General features: G+C 40.6%; 2 protein-coding genes across 3 annotated transcripts in view; one reads left to right on the top strand and one right to left on the bottom strand.

Annotated features, from left to right (window-relative positions):
• LOC143960843 (aspartate aminotransferase, cytoplasmic-like) overlaps window positions 1-12,783 on the top strand; it is a 91,855-nt gene extending 79,072 nt beyond the window's left edge. For both annotated transcript variants that reach the window (XM_077469785.1, XM_077469784.1), the window contains 3 exons: window positions 6,894-7,059; window positions 12,246-12,388; window positions 12,472-12,783. In XM_077469785.1, the coding sequence (XP_077325911.1) occupies window positions 6,894-7,059; window positions 12,246-12,388; window positions 12,472-12,614 (452 nt within the window). In that variant the 3' untranslated portion in view covers window positions 12,615-12,783. The remainder of the gene's footprint in view (window positions 1-6,893; window positions 7,060-12,245; window positions 12,389-12,471) is intronic.
• Window positions 12,784-14,600: 1,817 nt separating this feature from the next.
• Window positions 14,601-19,555, bottom strand: LOC143960842 (olfactory receptor 5AR1-like). Its single transcript, XM_077469782.1, has 2 exons — window positions 19,427-19,555; window positions 14,601-17,505 (listed from the first exon to the last, which is right to left on the bottom strand). Exon 2 carries the CDS (start codon window positions 17,482-17,484, stop codon window positions 16,534-16,536), a length of 951 nt encoding a protein of 316 aa, XP_077325908.1. The 5' UTR covers window positions 17,485-17,505; window positions 19,427-19,555; the 3' UTR covers window positions 14,601-16,533.
• Window positions 19,556-19,902: the final 347 nt, after the last annotated feature.

Raw genomic sequence — 19,902 nt, 5'->3', positions numbered from 1 at the left:
TCAAAGAGGAAGTAGACCCATCAGGGTTTACTTCTTCTTTAAGAACAGTTTAACAGTGGGAGAATACAATACACACGTATGTACAATGAGATACTACTTGAAGCATGACCTTTGCAATAAAGGGTTAATTGTTTAATGCAGTTGATTACACTCTAAAGGGGAACCCTGGGCAGGCCTATTCAACCTTTGAATCCTAATGAGAGATCAGACAGAATAAAGACAGTAAACAAATACTCTTGCGCACAAGTGTGTTGATCAGGTGATCTAAATTTCAGGATAACGTCTCAGGCCTTGCTGCCTTCCGGGATACGGGTATCCTAGCAATCAGAAAGGGAATAGAAAAAAGAGGGTGCTCCAGCTTTGTGCATTATCCTTTGATATGTTTATTAAAGGAAAGAATAAAAACTACTCACAAGCATGTGAAAGGAACCGCAATATAAATGCCTTTAACTTATGGCAATCCGTCCAATAGTAGAAAGGGAATAGAAAAAAGAGGGTGCTCCAGCTTTGTGCATTATCCTTTGATATGTTTATTAAAGGAAAGAATAAAAACTACTCACAAGCATGTGAAAGGAACCGCAATATAAATGCCTTTAACTTATGGCAATCCGTCCAATAGTAGCAGTCTCCAAATGATGAGCGAGAGGACATAAAAACCACTGCTGGCTGACATGTTTTGAAGGGATATTTTCTTCCTCAGAGCCTAGCAGTACTACCTCCTTTAGCTGCTTATTGTCAGAAACCATGAATCAGACTGAGACAGAAGTACAGTTAAATCTCACTTGTTTACCACTTAAGGACCGCCTCACGCCGATATACGTCGGCAGAATGGCACGGCTGGGTACAATCGTGTACCTGTACGTGGCTCTTTAAGTGCCCAGCCATAGGTCGGGAGCACTCTGCCGGAGCCGCGCTCCCGACCCGATCCTGAGCTCCGTGACCATGGCCGTGGGACCAGCGGACCCGATCGCCACTGGTGTCCCGCGATCGGGTCACAGAGCTGAAGAATGAGGAGAGGTCTGTGTAAACAAACCTCTCCCCGTGCTTCCTAGTGTGGCTGTCACCGATCGTCTGTTCCCTTTTTATTTTTGCATTTAAATAGCACTGATTGCTGTATAAATGACAATGGTCCCAAAAATGTGTCAAAAATGTCTGATGTGTCCCCCATAATGTCGCAGTTACAATAAAAATCGCTGATCGCCGTCATTACTAGTAAAAAAAAAATATTAATAAAAATGCTATAAAACTATCCCCTATTTTGTAAACGCTACAACTCAATCAATAATCGCTAATTGCGTTTTTTTTTTGTTTATATTTATTATTGCAAAAAGTAAAAAATATTGATTTTTTTTTCAAAATTGTCGCTTTATTTTTGTTTATATCGCAAAAAATAGAAACCGCAGAGGCGATCAAATACCACCAAAAGAAAGCTCTATTTGTGGGGAAAAAAGGACACCAATTTTGTTTGGTAGCCACGTCGCACCACCGCGCAATTGTCAGTTAAAACAACGCAGTGCCGAATCACAAAACAGGGCCTGGTCCTTTGGCTGCAAATTGGTCTGGGGCTTAAGTGGTTAATAACCATAAAAAAAAGGTAAATAGAGTAAATGTAGTCAAAACATAGCCAGATTTCAATAACCAGAATGGATAGACAGACAAGCCAAAATGTCAGGGAGCCAGAAATGAGGGTAGTAGAACAGCAAGCAGGATCTGGAGCCAGAAGGAATGTCAGCCAAGCAAGTCTTTAACAGGAACACAGGAGAGCGTCTCTATAGATGTCACCAAGGTGAAGGCAGAGATCATCAGGGCTGGACGGCTTAAGTAGGCAGAACTGACGAGCAGGATATGATCAACAGGTGAGTAACTGTGGAGAGATAGGAACTGGCAATTAGTTGACAGCTCAGAGAAGGAAGGGCTGAGCCCAGCCCTGACACTTATATAGATCTGCTCATCTATAGGGTACATCCCAGAGAGGGTCCGGTGCCCCACCCACATACATACGTGTGTGTGTGTGTGTATGTATAATATATATATATATATATATATATATATATATATATATATATATATATATATATATATATATATATATATATATATATATATATATATACACACAATAGGTACCAGATTTGCACTGTATAGCCAGAGTTCAGGAACACTGACACTCTACATATGCTCATAATTCAACATTGCAGATCCCCATATCCAATGCAAGAACAGATGTAGTGTTTATAACAATGGAGGTGTTTTAAGAGACATCTAAAAATAATAATATAAATCATATTTGCCCTATCGGGGTCTGGGTCTTGCCAATCGTGCATGCTGATTCACATTTTAGATGTATAGCCATTAGGTGTCGTAATTGGCTCACTGGTTATGTTATTACGGTGGTCAGACTAATGTCTGGAATGCACGCCATGTTGTTTACTTTCTGAAAAATCGGAAGTGCGGTATAGCCGTCACTTCCTGTGCGCCCGCTGTCGCACAGGATTGACGTTGCTCATCGTGGATTGCATCCACCATTTTGTTGACTTCTTATAGAGAAGAAAGCAGACAAGTCTGCCATTACTCTATGCTACTCAGCAGATACACATGGAAGAACAGGAAGTGGGGAAAGAAATGAATGCCATATAGGTTATCCATCTCATAATTCAGATAGAGAGGCTGGTCCACCCTCTTTTTTTCTATTCCCTTTCAGAATAAAGACAGTATAGGGCCCTTTAAATAATAACAACAGCAATGTCCAAGGTGAAGGCCTGATAGTCTTCACCGGCAGTTGGAGCTCATTAGATTATATCCAATAAGGCACAGTGATGCATTAAGCTCCCTGGCGGTATTCTGGCTTGGGGTGTAATTTCAGAATCAAAAGCGGTAACCCCCGAGCTAGACTCTCGATCGCATTTCAGGATCCAGGAAGAGCTTGCTTACCTTGTCCCATGGATCCTGCGATGTCTCCCTGCAGTGTGAGCGACTCATGCAGGGACTCATGCCGCTCGATTCATCACGGAGTCGGGCTCTGTTCCCTGTGAGCGTTGCAATGCACAGGGATGGAGAACAGTGCCAAATTCAAAAAGTGAAACACACACAATATATACAGTACACTGTAATCTTACAGATTACATTACTGTATGAAATTATTTCATATCCCTTTTGTCCGTAGTGATTTGTCCAGTGCTCTTCATGCAGTTTTATATTATATATACTGTTCTTTCTGCCTGGAAACTGGAGATTGTCCATAGAAACCAAAACCGTTCCTTTACATCAAAAAGGGTTTTAGATCAGCTAGAAAACAGCGATAATAAATTAGAATCACTTGCAGAATTAAGCGATAGCGATTTGTGGGGAGATCCGTCATCAAACACTGAAAAGTAATGACAGGGACAATTCTGCAACTGAACAAATGTCAGTGTTTTTGATTACATTATTAAATAATTATTATTGTTATTATATTATTATTTGGTATAATTATTTTATAGTTATTTAGTATATTATAATTTATTATTTAGTTTTTCAAACTTTATCATACCCGGGATGTCTACTAGACTCTGGTTTGGACAGATTTAAGTGAGTTATTCCTAAGAATTCCAGGCCTACAATAATAAAACATCAAATTTCCATGCAAAATAATGGTACCGCTTTCAACACCAAAAATCTGAAATAATCATACCGCCAGGGAGGTTAACAGATTGACTGGCTTAAACAGGCTAATGGTACTCCTTGAAATGGTTGTAGGTAAAGGTGTCTATGTACAGTGTTCAAATAGAATTGCAGTAAAGTGAACAAAATTAGATGACTTGCAGACAGCAACCCGGGAAGAGACGTCCGTCAATGGAACCACCAGCGATGACCCACGGGTGGGGAGTGTGGATGAACGTGATGTCGCGCTGCTGAGTTGGTGCCATGTAGATGTCTGATGAACAGCAAGCAGAGTTGGGCTTTCCAAGGCCAGGCTAGAATCACTTGAACAACACGTGGTAGGCCGCAACCTCTCTCTCCCTGTCACAGAGAGGTGTGCATTCTGCAAGGCCCAGGAAAAAGAGAGCATGGGGCGAATCTCCGGCCTCCTTTATAGGCTTTCCCAGAAGTCTCCTCGACTGGTAGCAAGGATCTCTGGGATGTGTAGTCCCGGTGTATTGTTTAGCAATGGAACCACTGGTCAGGCTACCAATCTAACAATCCATTGGGTTGGGCTCACCAATATGATGACAGTCACTGTCGCCCAGCATTAAAGAGACACAACTACAGGCAGGGAATGACGAGGAAACATACCGTATTATGATTATAGTCCACCATCGCTACACACGATATTAGCAAAATGGTTTGTGAAAAACATTTCAGTAAAAAATATATTGGAGTTAATTTAAGGGCACACAAACACAATTAATTACTCATTTTTGGTCAAATATAAAAAATGACATTGTGCTAACGTATCAAAATTGCACCTGTGAAACCGTGACAAATTTTGGTCCCCAATATTTTCCATAGGCAAGGATTTAAACGCTCCTACAGGTCATCAGTTAAACATGAATAATAGGCCAAGAATTATTGCTCTCATTCTGGCATGCATGGCTATATGTAACACGTTTAGCTCAAGAAAGTTGCTTGTAGTTGCTCCTAATGCATTCATTTAGGGAGGAGTTATTCATTTTACTTGGATGTAACTTTTTACTAAGACTTTTTTTCATCCCATAGGGGACCCAGTCTTCTAAAAAGATTGCAAAACCACCACTGGAGGTCAACATATTACAGAACAATAATGACCTAATGCAGTTCAATACAACACTCCACACACAAAAAAAATACATATGAGTTATATACATATATAAGTGGGACAGAACACAATTGGTTTGTGAGAGTTTGTGGTGGATTATGATTAGATTGCATATGAACATGAGAGCTTATTTATTGATGAAATTCATATACTGTATATATAGACCCTGCTGATTTTATGTGGCTATATGTTATGCACATTGGGTATCTTTCCATAAGTTTTCAATGAATGAATTGTGTGTCTCACAAAAGTGAGTACCCCCCCCCCCCCCACATTTTTGTAAGTATTTTATTATATCTTTTCTTGTGACAACACTGAAGAAATTACACTTTGCTAAAATATAAAGTAGTGAGTGTACAGCTTGGATAACAGTGTAAATTTGCTGTCCCCTCAAAATAACTCAACACACAGCCATTGTCTAAACCGATTGCAGCAAAAGTGAGTACACCCCTAAGCGAAAATGTCCAAATTGTGCATAACTAGCCATTTTTCCTCCCCGGTGTCACGTGCCTCGTTAGTGTTACAAGATCTCAGGTGTGAATGGGGAGCAGGTGTGTTAAATTTTGTGCTCTCGCTCTCTCAAACTGGTCACTGTACGAATGCTGCCAGCATTGCTGCAGAAGTTGAAGGGGTGGGGTGGAGGAGGGGTCAGCCTGTCAGCGTTCAAACCATATGCCACACACTGCATCAAATTGGTCTGCATAGCTGTCATCCCAGAAGGCAAGCAGACTAAGGACATGGATTAACTTATTTGGTTCAGATGGTGTTTAGCGTGTGTGGCGGCAACCAGGTGAGGAGTACAAAGACAAGTGTGTCTTGCCTACATTCAAGCATGGTGGTAGGAGTGTCATGGTCTGGGGCTGCATGAGTGCTGCTGGCATTGGAGAGCTACAGTTCATTGAACCATGAATGCCAACATGTGCTGTGCCATACTGAAGCAGAAAATGATCTCCTCTCCTCCCTTCGGAGGCTGGTCCGCAGGGCATTATTCCAACATAACGACCCCAAACACACCTGCAAGATGACCACTGCCTTGCCAAAGAAGCTGAAGGTTAACGTGGTGGACTGGCCAAGCATGTCTCCACAGACCTAAACCCTACTGAGCATCTGTGGGTCATTCTCAAACAGAAGGTGGAGGAGCACAAGGTCTCTAACATCCACCAGCTCTGTGATGTCGTCACGGAGGAGTGGAAGAGGAATCCAGTTGCAACCCGTGGAGCTCTGGTGAACTCCATGCCCAAGGAGGTTAAGGCAGTGCTGGAAAATAATGGTGGCCACACAAAATATTGACACTTTGGGCCCAATTTGGACATTTTTACTTAGGGGTGTACTCACTTTTGTTGCCAGTGGTTTAGACATTAATTGCTTTGTATTGAGTTATTTTGAGGGGACAACAAATGTACACTGTTACTCAAGCTGTACACTCACTACTTTACATTGTAGCAAAGTGTAATTTCTTCATTGTTGTCACACGAAAATAAAATTATATTTAAAATATATTATACTTATAAAGGTTTAGATTTTTGATTTGTGCTGTTTATTTTTCCATGTGGATTGTGACTATATGCAACTGCTGAGTAATTTTACCTTTAATGCTATACATGGTTATATTTTATTAAATAATATATATCATTTTGGATTGTAAAGTATAACCACATGGTTTGTTTATGTGACATTATACATATTTAGGGACACTACGGATGTTTTTAATAATGTTTTCTCTTTGCTGTGTCCCATTGCAATTTGCCTTCACTTCCTGTCCCTGAGACACAATGGAAGGTCACATAGAAGTTTTTCTAAAGTGAGGAGAAATCTCCTTTTAGACAGTCATTACTAGAATCGGGGTTCCCCACTAAAAAATGATATTCTTACCTCCAGTTCTGTCAGGAACCATATTATTTTGGATTTGCCATAGTTTTCTGTGCAGAAAGGATGAATCTCCTCAGTGGGAACACAGGCAGCAACAAAAGCTGACAGGGTTTCTAAACACCCCCCCCCCCCCCCCCAACAAGTTTAAAAAAAAAAAAATTCTAGGTTTGTATACACTTTAACAATTCTTGTCCTAGATCCAGATGTTACATTTATATGTTTCTGTTACTGATTCTTGTCTCTCCTGCAGGTGAAAGTGTTGGGTGCCTGCTAGTGGTTATGAGAAATAATGGAGCTTTGATCAGTGTTCGCTCCCAGTTGGAATGTCTTGTGCTTAGAAAATGGTCATCATCGCCAGCTACTGGAACACGAGTGGTAGCAACAGTTCTTAATAATCCAACTCTTTACGAAGAATGGTGAGTTTGTATGGTGCCTTCGATCACGAGACAAGCGTCTTACCTTATCCCAGCCCTTAGAAGCCTTCAGCTTTTGTGAAGACTAGGAAATAGGTGCTACTGTATGAAGGGGGATTGTGTGGCCCCGAAATGTGTTGGCTGTCCTTTGCCCTGCTTGTTGTAACCAGCTAAACAATGAAGACACACTCCAATAACACTGACTATTTTATCTGTAATCCTTTTTATTTTTTTACACATAGATTTTTTATTTATTTTTTAAGGATTTTTTCATGGTTAGGCTATTACAACTGGTTGGTTGGTAGTTCATTTTTTTTTTTTTATTTATTAACAGGGGGTTACTATTATGAAGGAAAATTATGAAAGGAGGAGCTAACCTAGTTAGTCAACAGTTTAGTGTACAATATTCCTAATAAACGGTGTGGAATAAGCAGCGCTAAATTCTATGTGAGTATAACCAATAACACACAATGTGAACACTAATGTATCAAATAAATTAACACAAGTAACAAAAGTGTTCTGTGAAATGTAACAAATCAGTCTGTAAGTGAAACCACCCTGTGAAATAAGTGACTTCAAAGTAAATAAATAAAGTGTCCAAATTAGATAACACCAACAGAAAATGTCCACTTCCTAAAAAAAAAAAAAAAACAATATGCACATTAGATGGTGACCAGTGAATAACTCATAGTGATGGTCCACACAGCATTTCCAGTTACACTCCTCCACCACACCGCCGTGTCTGTGACTCCAATCCCCTTATGCTCTCACACTCACCCGCTGCCTGTGCCTTACACTCTCGTGCTTGGCTAAAAGCGCTTTAACCACTTGCCGACCGCCTCACGCCGATCTACGTCATCAGAATGGCACGGGCAGGCATAAGCACATATATGTACGTCCTTTGCCTCCCGCGGGTCGGGGGCCCGATCGGGCCCCCGCCCGGTGCCTGCGGCGGTCGGTTTTCGTTCGGGAGCGATCCCGGACGAGGGGACGGCCATTCATTCATGGCCACCCCCTCGCGATCGCTCCCGACGAATGGAAATCCCCGGTGACATCACTTCCTCTCCTGTAATGTAAACACAGGAGAGGAAGTGATGTATTCTCTCCTCCGTGTCGGTATTTTTCGTTCCGACACGGAGGAGAGCGGATCAGTGAGTTGCACCAACACATTCCACACACAGTAGAACATGCCAGGCACACTCACACCCCCCCTTTACCCCCCGATCACCCCCCCAATTACCCCTGCCCCCCAGTCACAGTGACACCAATGTCATTTTTTTTTTTTTTTTTTTTTTTTGCATTGGTGTCATTTGTGACTGTAATAACTGTTAGGGCAGTTAGGGTTAGCCCCCTTTAGTTCTAATGTACCCCCCTAACCCCCCCAATAAAGGTTTAACCCCGTGATCACCCCCCGTCGCCAGTGTCACTAAGGCTGGGTTCACATTGCAGCGGTTTATGAGAACGAATGTGATTCGCACCGCACTGCAGTGCAAATCACATCCGATCTCTGTGCGATTCGAGTTCAGCCATTCGCCGCACCCGCCGCACCCGCCACACCCGCCGCACCCGCCGCAAATTCGCACGGGACCCTTTTTTTGGCCCGCAGCAGAATCGGATCGCATGGGTGTTCACACCATGCGATCCGAGTTTGCAGATCGCACTGCGATATGCGAACTGATCTGGGGGTGTCAGTAACATTTCACTGACACTCCCAGCAGTTCGCATAGGGCAGTGTGAACTGCCGCCGGGAGGCATGCGATGCGGGAACCCGCCGCGGATTCGCGGCGTTTCCGCATCGCTCCAGTGTGAACCCAGCCTAATAAGCGATCATTTTTCTGATCGCCGTATTAGTGTCACAGGTGACGCTAGTTAGGCAGGTAGGTATTTAGGTTCGCCGCAGCTTTTTATAGCGCTAGGGACCCCCATATACTACCGCATAAAGCCCCCTGATTGCCCCCTAGTTAACCCTTTCACCAGTGATCACCATATAACTGTTACAGGTGACGCTGGTTGGTTAGTTATTTTTTTATAGTTTCAGGGCACCCGCCATTTATTACCTAATAAAGGTTTAACCCCCTGATCACCCGGCAGGTGTCATTTGTGACTAATAACTGTTAGGGCAGTTAGGGTTAGCCCCCTTTAGTTCTAAGGTACCCCCCTAACCCCCCCAATAAAGGTTTAACCCCGTGATCACCCCCCGTCGCCAGTGTCACTAAGGCTGGGTTCACATTGCAGCGGTTTATGAGAACGGATGTGATTCGCACCGCACTGCAGTGCAAATCACATCCGATCTCTGTGCGATTCGAGTTCAGCTATACAGATAGTATGGCTGAATTCGTGTCGCACCCGCCGCAAACTCGCACGGGACCCTTTTTTTGGTCCGCAGCAGAATCGGATCGCATGGGTGTTCACACCATGCGATCCAAGTTTGCAGATCGCACTGCGATATGCGAACTGATCTGGGGGTGTCATTAACATTTCACTGACACTCCCAGCAGTTCGCATAGGGCAGTGTGAACTGCCGCCGGGAGGCATGCGATGCGGGAACCCGCCGCGCATTCGTGGCGTTCCCGCATCGCTCCAGTGTGAACCCAGCCTAATAAGCGATCGTTTTTCTGATCGCTGTATTAGTGTCACAGGTGACGCTAGTTAGGCAGGTAGGTATTTAGGTTCGCCGCAGCTTTTTATAGCGCCAGGGACCCCCATATACTACCGCATAAAGCCCCCTGATTGCCCCCTAGTTAACCCTTTCACCAGTGATCACCATATAACTGTTACAGGTGACGCTGGTTGGTTAGTTATTTTTTTATAGTTTCAGGGCACCCGCCATTTATTACCTAGTCTCACTAGTGTACCCCTAAATTTAGGGGTGTCTACTTTCTAAAATGGGGTCATTTGGGGGGGGGGGGTTTGTGCCATCTTGGCATTTTATGGCCTTCAAAACTGTAACGCCCTTAGAAAGCCTGAAGGCGGTGCTTGGTTTTTGGGGCCCCGTACGCGGCTAGGCTCCCAAAAAGTCCCACATATGTGGTATCCCCGTACTCAGGAGAAGCAGCAGAATTTATTTTGGGGTGTCATTTCACATATGCCCATGGCATGCGTGAGCAATATATCATTTAGTGACAACTTTGTGAAAAAAAAAAAAGTTTGTAATTTTCCCGCAACTTGTGGCAAAATATAAAATATTCCATGGACTCAACATGCCTCTCAGCAAATAGCTTGGGGTGTCTACTTTCTAAAATGGGGTCATTTGTGGGGGTTTTGTGCCATCTTGGCATTTTATGGCCTTCAAAACTGTAATAGGTAGTGAGAAGTGAACTCAAAAAATTACGCCCTTAGAAAGCCTGAAGGCGGTGCTTGGTTTTCGGGGCCCCGTACGCGGCTAGGCTCCCAAAAAGTCCCACATATGTGGTATCCCCGTACTCAGGAGAAGCAGCAGAATTTATTTTGGGGTGTCATTTCACATATGCCCATGGCATGCATGAGCAATATATCATTTAGTGACAACTTTGTGAAAAAAAAAAAAAAAAAAAAAAAGTTTGTAATTTTCCCGCAACTTGTGGCAAAATATAAAATATTCCATGGACTCAACATGCCTCTCAGCAAATAGCTTGGGGTGTCTACTTTCTAAAATGGGGTCATTTGTGGGGGTTTTGTGCCATCTTGGCATTTTATGGCCTTCAAAACTGTAATAGGTAGTGAGGCGTGAAATCAAAAATTGACGCCCTTAGAAAGCCTGAAGGCGGTGCTTGGTTTTCGGGGCCCTGTACGCGGCTAGGCTCCCAAAAAGTCCCACATATGTGGTATCCCCGTACTCAGGAGAAGCAGCAGAATTTATTTTGGGGTGTCATTTCACATACGCCCATAGCATGTGTGAGCAATATATCATTTAGTGACAACTTTGTGTAAAAAAAAAAAAAAAATTTTTTTTTTGTCATTATTCAATCGCTTGAGGCAAAAAAATAAAATATTCAATGGGCTCAACATGCCTCTTATCAATTTCCTTAGGGGGTCTACTTTCCAAAATGGGGTCATTTGGGGGGGTTTTGTACTGCCCTGTCATTTTAGCACCTCAAGAAATGAGATAGGCAGTCGTAAACTAAAAGCTGCGTAAATTCCAGAAAACGTACCTTAGTTTGTAGATGTGACAACTTTTGCGCAAACCAATAAATATACAATTATTGACTTTTTTTTTACCAAAGACATGTGGCTGAATACATTTTGTCCTAAATGTATGACTAAAATTGAGTTTATTGGATTTTTCTAATAACAAAAAGTAGAAAATATCATTTTTTTTCAAAATTTGCGGTCTTTTTACGTTTATATCGCAAAAAATAAAAATCGCAGAGGCAATCAAATACCATCAAAAGAAAGCTCTATTTGTGGGAAGAAAAGGACGCAAATTTTGTTTGGGTACAACATTGCATGACCGCGCAATTACCAGTTAAAGCAGCGCAGTGCCAAAGTGTAAAAAGACCTCTGGTCATTTACCAGCAAAATGGTCCGGTCTGAAAGTGGTTAACCCTCTTTTCATGGGGGTGAAAAACAGAGACCTTCAGATTCCAATTAGAGATAGATGCACATTTCTCGGATTAACCTCTTTTAAAAGCTCCACGTGTCTAATTCAAAAGACATATTGTTATGAACGTTTTTTAGGAAGTGGACATTTTCTGTTGATGTTATCTAATTTGGACACTTTATTTATTTACTTTTGAAGTCACTTATTTCACAGGGTGGTTTCACTTATAGACTGATTTGTTACATTTCACAGAACACTTTTGTTACTTGTGTTAATTTATTTGATACGTTAGTGTTCACATTGTGTGTTATTGGTTATACTCACATAGTGTGGATTAAGAAGCGCTAAATACTGTTTATTAGGAATATTGTACACTATTTTGTCTATTTAGAGTGGCAGCAGGAGTTTTTTGGGGTTTGTATAAAAGCGCAGTAGTGATACACAGGCATGAGGGCGAGAGTGCGTATTATTGATTTATAGTCAATGGTTTGCAATAAGTGACTCTCTAGTGGGATAAAACTACTTTCTACCCCCTACAACTGTCTCTAATAAATCAACAGTTTTTATATACCCTTATAAAGTGAAAAGCGGCTGTGATTAAAAAATGTTCATATAATATGTTTCAGAACTACTTGCCATTTTCCTTTTCTTTTTTTTCACTTATTTTGAGGAAGGAAAACCTGAAAATGGCAACAAAACGTCTTATGGTTATCAGAGAGAAAATGCGGGAGACGCTTAGACTTCTGGAGACTTTGAGATCTTGGAATCAAATCACCCAGCAATCTGGCCTATTCACCTACTTTGGATTAACTAGTAAGTGATGATAAGTATAAGCTCCTGCTTATGGGTTCCAAACTGAAATTGGGATTTTCAATGATTTTCATTTTTCCCGATAGAGGACAAAGTGGATTTTCTGGCAAAGAGAAATCATATTTACTTACCTGAAAACGGACAAATGAATATCTCGGGACTTAATATGAACAACATACATTATGTCACACAATGTATAAGTGATGTGACTCTGAACAACACAAGATGATGCATTTTAATATAATTTGTTTAGTAATGTTGACATTTGAAACAAAACACTTTGTATATCTTTTTTATTTATAGTGGATGGATTTAATTTGTGTAATAATTATTTGAATAAAAAGTATTATGTTGGATGTATATACAGTGGAGAGAACAAGTATTTGATACACTGCTGATTTTGTAGGTTTTCCTACTTACAAAGCATGTAGAGGTCTGTAACTTTTATCATAGGTACTCTTCAACTGTGAGAGACGGACTCTAAAACAAAAATCCAGAAAATCACATTGTATGATTTTTAAGTAATTCATTTTCATTTTATTGCATGACATAAGTATTTGATACATCAGAAAAGCAGAACTTAATATTTGGTACAGAAACCTTTGTTTGCAATTACAGAGCTCATAGGTTTCCTGTAGTTCTTGACCAGGTTTGCATACACTGCAGCAGGGATTTTGGCCCACTCCTCCATACAGACCTCCAGATCCTTCAAGTTTTGGTGCTGTCGCTGGGCAATATGGACTTTCAGCTCCCTCCAAAGATTATCTATTGGGTTCAGGTCTGGAGACTCGCTAGGGCACTCCAGGACCTTGAGATGCTTCTTATAGAGCCACTCCTTAGTTGCCCTGGCTGTGTGTTTCGGGTCGTTGTCATGCTGGAAGACCTAGCCACGACCCATCTTCAATGTTCTTACTGAGGGAAGGAGGTTGTTGGCTAAGATCTCACGATACATGGCCCCATCCATCCTCCCCTCAATATGGTGCAGTTGTCCTGTCCCCTTTGCAGAAAAGCAGCCCCAATGAATGATGTTTCCACCTCCATGCTTCATGGTTGGGATGTTGTTCTTGGGGTTGGACTCATCCTTCTTCCTCCAAAAATGGCGAGTGGAGTTTAGACCAAAAAGCTCTATTTTTGTCTCATCAGACCACATGACCTTTTCCCATTCCTCCTCTGGATCATCCAGATAGTCATTGGCAGGCCTGGGCATGCACTGGCTTGAGCAGGGGGACCTTGCGTGCACTGTAGGATTTTAATCCATGATGGCGTAGTGTGTTACTAATGGTTTTCTTTAAGACTGTGGTCCCAGCTCTCTTCAGGTCAAAGATCAGGTCCTGCCGTGTAGTTCTGGGCTGATCCCACACCTTCCTATGGATCATTGATGCCCCACAAGGTGAGATCTTGCATGGAGCCCCAGACTGAGGGAGATTGACCATCTTGAGCTTCTTCCATTTTCTAATAATTGCACTAACAGTTGCCTTCTCACTAGCTGCTTGCCTATTGTCCTGTAGCCCATCCCAGCCTTGTGCACGTCTACAGTTTTATCCTTGATGTCCTTACACAGCTCTCTAGTCTTGCCCATTGTGGAGAGGTTGGAGTCTGTTTGATTGAGTATGTGGACAAGTGTCTTTTATACAGGTAATGAGTTCAAACAGGTGCAGTTAATACAGGTAATGAGTGGAGAACAGGAGGGCTTCTTAAAGAAAAAATAACAGGTCTGTGAGAGCTGGAATTCTTACTGTTTGGTAGGTGATCAAATACTTATGTCATGCAATAAAATGCAAATACATTTTGTAAAAATCATACAATGTGATTTTTCTGGATTTTTGTTTTTAGATTCTGTCTCTTGCAGTTGAAGAGTACCTATGATAAAAATTACAGACCTCTATATGCTTTTTAAGTAGGAAAGCCTGCAAAATTGGCAGTGTATCAAATACTTGTTCACCCAACAGTGTGTATATATGTGTATGTGTGTATGTATGTGTGTGTATATATATATATATATATATATATATATATATATATATATATATATGTGTATATATATATATATGTGTATATATATATATATATATGTATATATATATATATATATATATGTGTATATATATATATATATATGTATGTATATATATATATATATATATATATATATATATATATATATATATATATATATAATTATTGTAAGTACAATCTCGTATAGCTTTTGATTTGATACATTGAACAGGGGCGCAGATGCTGCTCCCATGGTTGTCCTTCAGATACATAAATGTTATTACGAAGTAATGAATATCTCCAACAAAGGTTTTATTTTTTATCATATACCAGAAAACAGAATACAATCATCCACATCGGTCACAATTTTATTGAAATGGAGGCATATTATTTCCTTGCTGAAAGTACCAAACAGTTATTATGCCTAGTAGTACCATTTATAATTATGGTATCCCTCATTTTCCTTACTACCAACTAATCCTACAATCTTGTAGTAGATAACTTCAGTAAACAGAATGGTTAAAGTACCTAAAGCTAACACTTTCTTTTATTTTGAATAGATTAGGTAATGCCTAAAACACCTGTAATTTTTCCCCTACACTTTCTTTTTTTTATACATAACAGGGAGTAAGATAAAAACATTTTAAAGTGAGGGAAATGCCCCCATAGACAGGTTTTTTTTTTTTTTATTCTGGGACAATTGTCCCCAATGACAGATTTCCCCTCTACTGCTGTTCAAAATTTTGGATCTTCACTTACTTTCAGTCCTTGCGACTGTGGTCACCAAAATGCATACATAGGCAGGTAGTTGTTCTTATTAGGTTGCTTCTCCTGTTAGTGATGCTTACTGGACTTTATAAGGTGGGGGGAGCCAGTGTTTAGAGGGCTGAATTCAATGGATTTCTGAGGAGAGGTTCTAGAGAAGACGCCCGTGATCTCTCCCCTCCAGGGGAGGGGTGGTTGGTAAACTGCATGCCTATGTTGGGTGGAAATCTATTATAAGTTTTTTTCTTGGGTCCAATTGCTGCACTCTTCTTACAAGACTGTCTGTATAACACTGACATAATTAAAGGTACCCGTTGAGAGCTATCATTTAGAATATCTAAAACATGTATATAAACTGTTTTGTTATGCCTGTCAAAGCAAGTAATGAAGTGTTATTGCAAGCATGTGTTAGGTGGCTCAGACCCCCATGTTATATGGGCCCCGGGTGAACAAGTTAGGCTTCTGTCTAGACCACTTGTCAAACATAGGCCTATTTGTCCAACTACTCCAGGTGTGAAGGTGACCAGCAGGATGAGAAGAGGTCTAGGATCAACAACCCATGCACATGACAGTATGTTGTTTGGTGTGAACTTGTGACACCCTTCAACCCTATATGTAGAGACAGAGCCTAGCTGAGCGTATCAGCCATGTATAAATAAGCTGGTTCCCCCTTACACATCGAGAGAGTTAATATCCCTAATTAGAGCACAGACACCAATGAAAACCTGACAAGAGTTATAACCCCTCACTGTCTTATCTAAATTAACCAAAAAAAGTTTAAACTTTTCTACCCTTTTGTATATTTTAATATATTTTTCAAAACTAATATATATTCAAGATGTCAGTGTTTGACTCGCATGTCTTTAGACAAACAAAAGACAGCATTTTAGAGCCATATTTGGCAATAATAAAAAAATCGACAATAATCCCAAAAGTTCTTATTTTTATCATACTTATGCCTCGTTTCCACTGAGTGGATCGGTTTGGGTCGGTACAGTTTGGAAGGGTTCGAATGGTCCAGCCTATTCAGGTGAGCATTTCCCCTGCAAGTCGGACCACCAGGGGCCATACAGGGTTTAGAAAAAATGCCTAGCGTGGCCTCACACTAATTGGCAGATGTTTTTCTGTCCGCCAAGCAGTGGAATGTATTGTAGCTCTGCCCTAACCGTACTGGACCATTTTCTATGGCCCCACATCTGAAGCAGGACCCTGAGTGGTGCAGTATAGTTCGGTTGTATGGGCTGCTTTCATAATGGAAACACTCAAAATAGCGTACCAAGCCGATCCGCTCAGTGGAAACGAGGCATTAGATCCCACATTACTAATAATATATCTTCTACTAATAATGGCGTATCTTTAAAATGCAGATTTTCTAAAATTCTAATTTTCTAATAATGGCCTATCTTGATGAATTGTTTTAAAGCCATTTTGACATTTTTATTTCGAAAACTATACACTATGGGGTTAAGCATTGGGATAGCGTACATATAGAGTGCAGTTAGTATTTTGCCCTGTCTCAGTGAAACTGCTGATGACGGTCTCATGTACAGTACAAACACAATAATATAGAAAAAGCTCACAGTGGTGAGGTGAGAAGCACAAGTAGAGAATGTCTTGTATTTTCCCTTTGATGTCTGGATCAATATTATTCTCCATACAATATTAATATAAGATACCAGAGTGAGAAAAAATGATGTCATTACCAGCAACACTCCTTGAATAAGAATAATAGTATGTATAATTGTTGCATTGCTGCATGCCAGGTTTATAAGGGCGGTTATATCACAAAAGAAGTGATTGACGATGTTGGAGTTACAATAATCTAACGTGCTTGCAACAGTTGTGATTGGGATTGAAGCCATTAAGCCACCCAGCCAGGAACCCATAGCTCCATACAAACATACCTGCTTGTTCATCATTAGGGTGTAATGTAAAGGTTTGCATATGGCCACATAACGATCAAAAGACATCACAGTTAATAGGAAATATTCAGTACTTCCAAAGGCAATAAAGAAGTAAAGCTGAACCATACATCCCACAAAAGAAATTTGCCCTTCCTGGGTGATAGAGATACCAATCAGATGTGGGCAAGTAGTAGATGTATATAGAACATCAAGGGATGAGAGGTTACACAAGAAGAAGTACATGGGGCTGCTAAGTGAGGGGCTCCAACTTATTAAGATGGTAAGAATTGAATTTCCAGCAAATGTGAATATATAAACACAGAGGAAACACAATACCAAGGGAGTTTTTAGGTTTGGGAAGTCAGAAAACCCTATAATGAAAAATTCAATTAACCTGCTATGGTTTCCATAATTCATTTCATCCACCGGAGTCATAATGGTCTACATTTCCATTGACTGAGAAATACATGAAATATTATTAGTTATTATCAGGAATGGGTTTATACAAAAAAAACAAATTGCAAAATCTAAAGGCCAAGTTATCCTTCTGGCCATATTTATGATGTAGCATTTAACATTTTCACTTACCCTCCTCATCCCCCTTCTCTGTCACAGGGGTTGTTCTCCCCACAGCCATGGTCCCATTGTAAAAACGGCTCCATCTGCACAGTCACATTATTTATTTTACAGTGATCTATGAATGAATAAGCTATGGAGTTGATTTACTAAAAGCAAATAGACTGTGCAGTTGCTCTAGAGCTTAGCAAATCAGTAGACGCTCTGCTGACTTCCACCATCCAATTATGTGCAAACAAAAATGCTGTTTTTTTAATTCTCCTTGCATTTGATTGGGTATTCTTTGTAAAGTGCAACTTTACCTCATTTACTAAGCTCTGGAGCAATTGCACTTTCTAAGTGTAACTGCATTTTGCAAATTGCACAGTCTATTTGCCATTAGTAAATCAACCCCAGTATCTCTTTAAAGACCAGCTCCACCCAAATGGTATTTTTTGGGGGAGCGTGAGGAAGGGTTAGAACCATTGTTGGATCTTTTTTATTTTTAATGTCCCTGCTTGGGATATTTCCTTTTACTGTCTTGCTGACCACACAAGAAATACAAATCTCCCCAAATGAGGATGCAAGCAACAATGACAAGTTTGACAGGTGTTATAACTTTCCCTTAACTGCTTGCCGACCGCTGGCAGTCAAATTACTTATTGACTTATTTTTTTGACTTATTTTTTCTAAATAACAAACATATCATAATTGCCTCCACTGTGCAGCTTGTTTTGCACAGAGTGGCCCCTAACCTCGTCCTCTAGGGTACCCTGGTGGCTCTTGCGGCTCCTCCCCACATCAGATAACTCCCTAGGAGAAGCGTTCTCCTGAGGGGGTCACCTTGCGGGCATGCTCCCAAGTCCAGCTTTCGGCGCCCATAGCCACCGAATGTATGACTCATACAAAAACAAAATGTGAAGATTTTCAACCCCTTTAATATCACATTTGTTAACAACAAATGAACTTACCATATTTATCCGCGTATAACACACACTTTTTCCCCTTTAAAATCAGGGAAAAATCATGTGCGTGTTATATGCCGATCCCCCACCGATTGTGAACTGTTTGGCTGAGTGCGGCCGAAAGCCGCCGACATACACAGGACATCTGCTCTGTATCTCGGTGGTGCCATTTTTAAACGGCAAGCTTGCAATGACACTGACAAGGCTGCAAATCACTGACAAGGCTGCAATGCAAGGATGCGAATGACTGACAAGGCTGCAATGCAAGGTTGCAAATGACACTGACAGGGCTGCATTGATGGGCAATTAAATGTAAGTTTTTTTCCTTAAAATTCCCTTCTAAACTTGGGGTGCGTATTATACGCTGGTGCGTGTTATACACCGATAAATACGGTACTTTTCACAAAAATCAGTATTTTAAGCTAAATTCCTGATTTGGATATTTAACGGGAAGTGAGGGGAAATCTCCCCAACGGGACACAGAGGGCTAAAAAAGAATAAGAAATAAACCTCCCGCCTTAACTTTTACTTTATGGTACTAGTTTTTATGAGCTCCTAATTATATTTCTACATGTTCACATTTTAATGTCTTTGTATATTTTTACTTTGTACAATAACAATTTATATATTTTTTTCTTGTATTTATTTGTATTATAACACATTTTAACTAGATTTGGTGAGGCCTGGCAACAGTCATTATTTAATACCGAAGCGATTTGTGTTTATTTTGCTAAAACCATTTCTCAGGGGGCTCCTTATGTCCCCTAGATCATGTTTACTATTTAACCGATTTCCATTGTGCTTTCTTGTCTTTTTTTGGTAATGTTTGTCTTTATTAAAAGGGATTTCTGACTCACCTGTGAAACATGAGATTTTCAGCTATAGCTATACTCTCTAAAAAGAATACAGAACTACGTTTAATAATAGGAAACATCTGTCTGCCAAGTTTTTGTTCATTATTCCTTCCCTGGCAGAGTGAAAGGTTGATGTGATCTATTCATCTCATTGACGGAGGAATTTATAAGCACCAAATTCTCACAAGATTTAGTCCCCAGGGGATGTATTGCAAAGACTTGCATTTATGAATATTACAAGTAGAAATAATGTTATCTACCTGCTTCTATATGAATTAAAGGGAGTCACTAAAAATAAGCAAACTATTACTGATTATTGTAACATCAGCTGCCAGCTTCTACAGAAGCTGAACTCCAGGAAGGTAGAAAAGACATGCATTAAGGCAGCTCTGTAATAATTTAAACATTTTCTACATCTACTTTTTATTTGCAAGCAGTGTAAGTACCTGGAGCCTCCCAATACAGCAGGGCTGGGGTAT

Source organism: Lithobates pipiens, unplaced genomic scaffold (assembly GCF_037356315.1).
Source record: "Lithobates pipiens isolate NorthernLeopardFrog02 unplaced genomic scaffold, aLitPip1_a1.2 Scaffold_8, whole genome shotgun sequence".
NCBI classification, from domain to species: Eukaryota; Metazoa; Chordata; class Amphibia; order Anura; family Ranidae; genus Lithobates; species Lithobates pipiens.
This window is presented reverse-complemented; position numbering and strand designations above follow the sequence as displayed.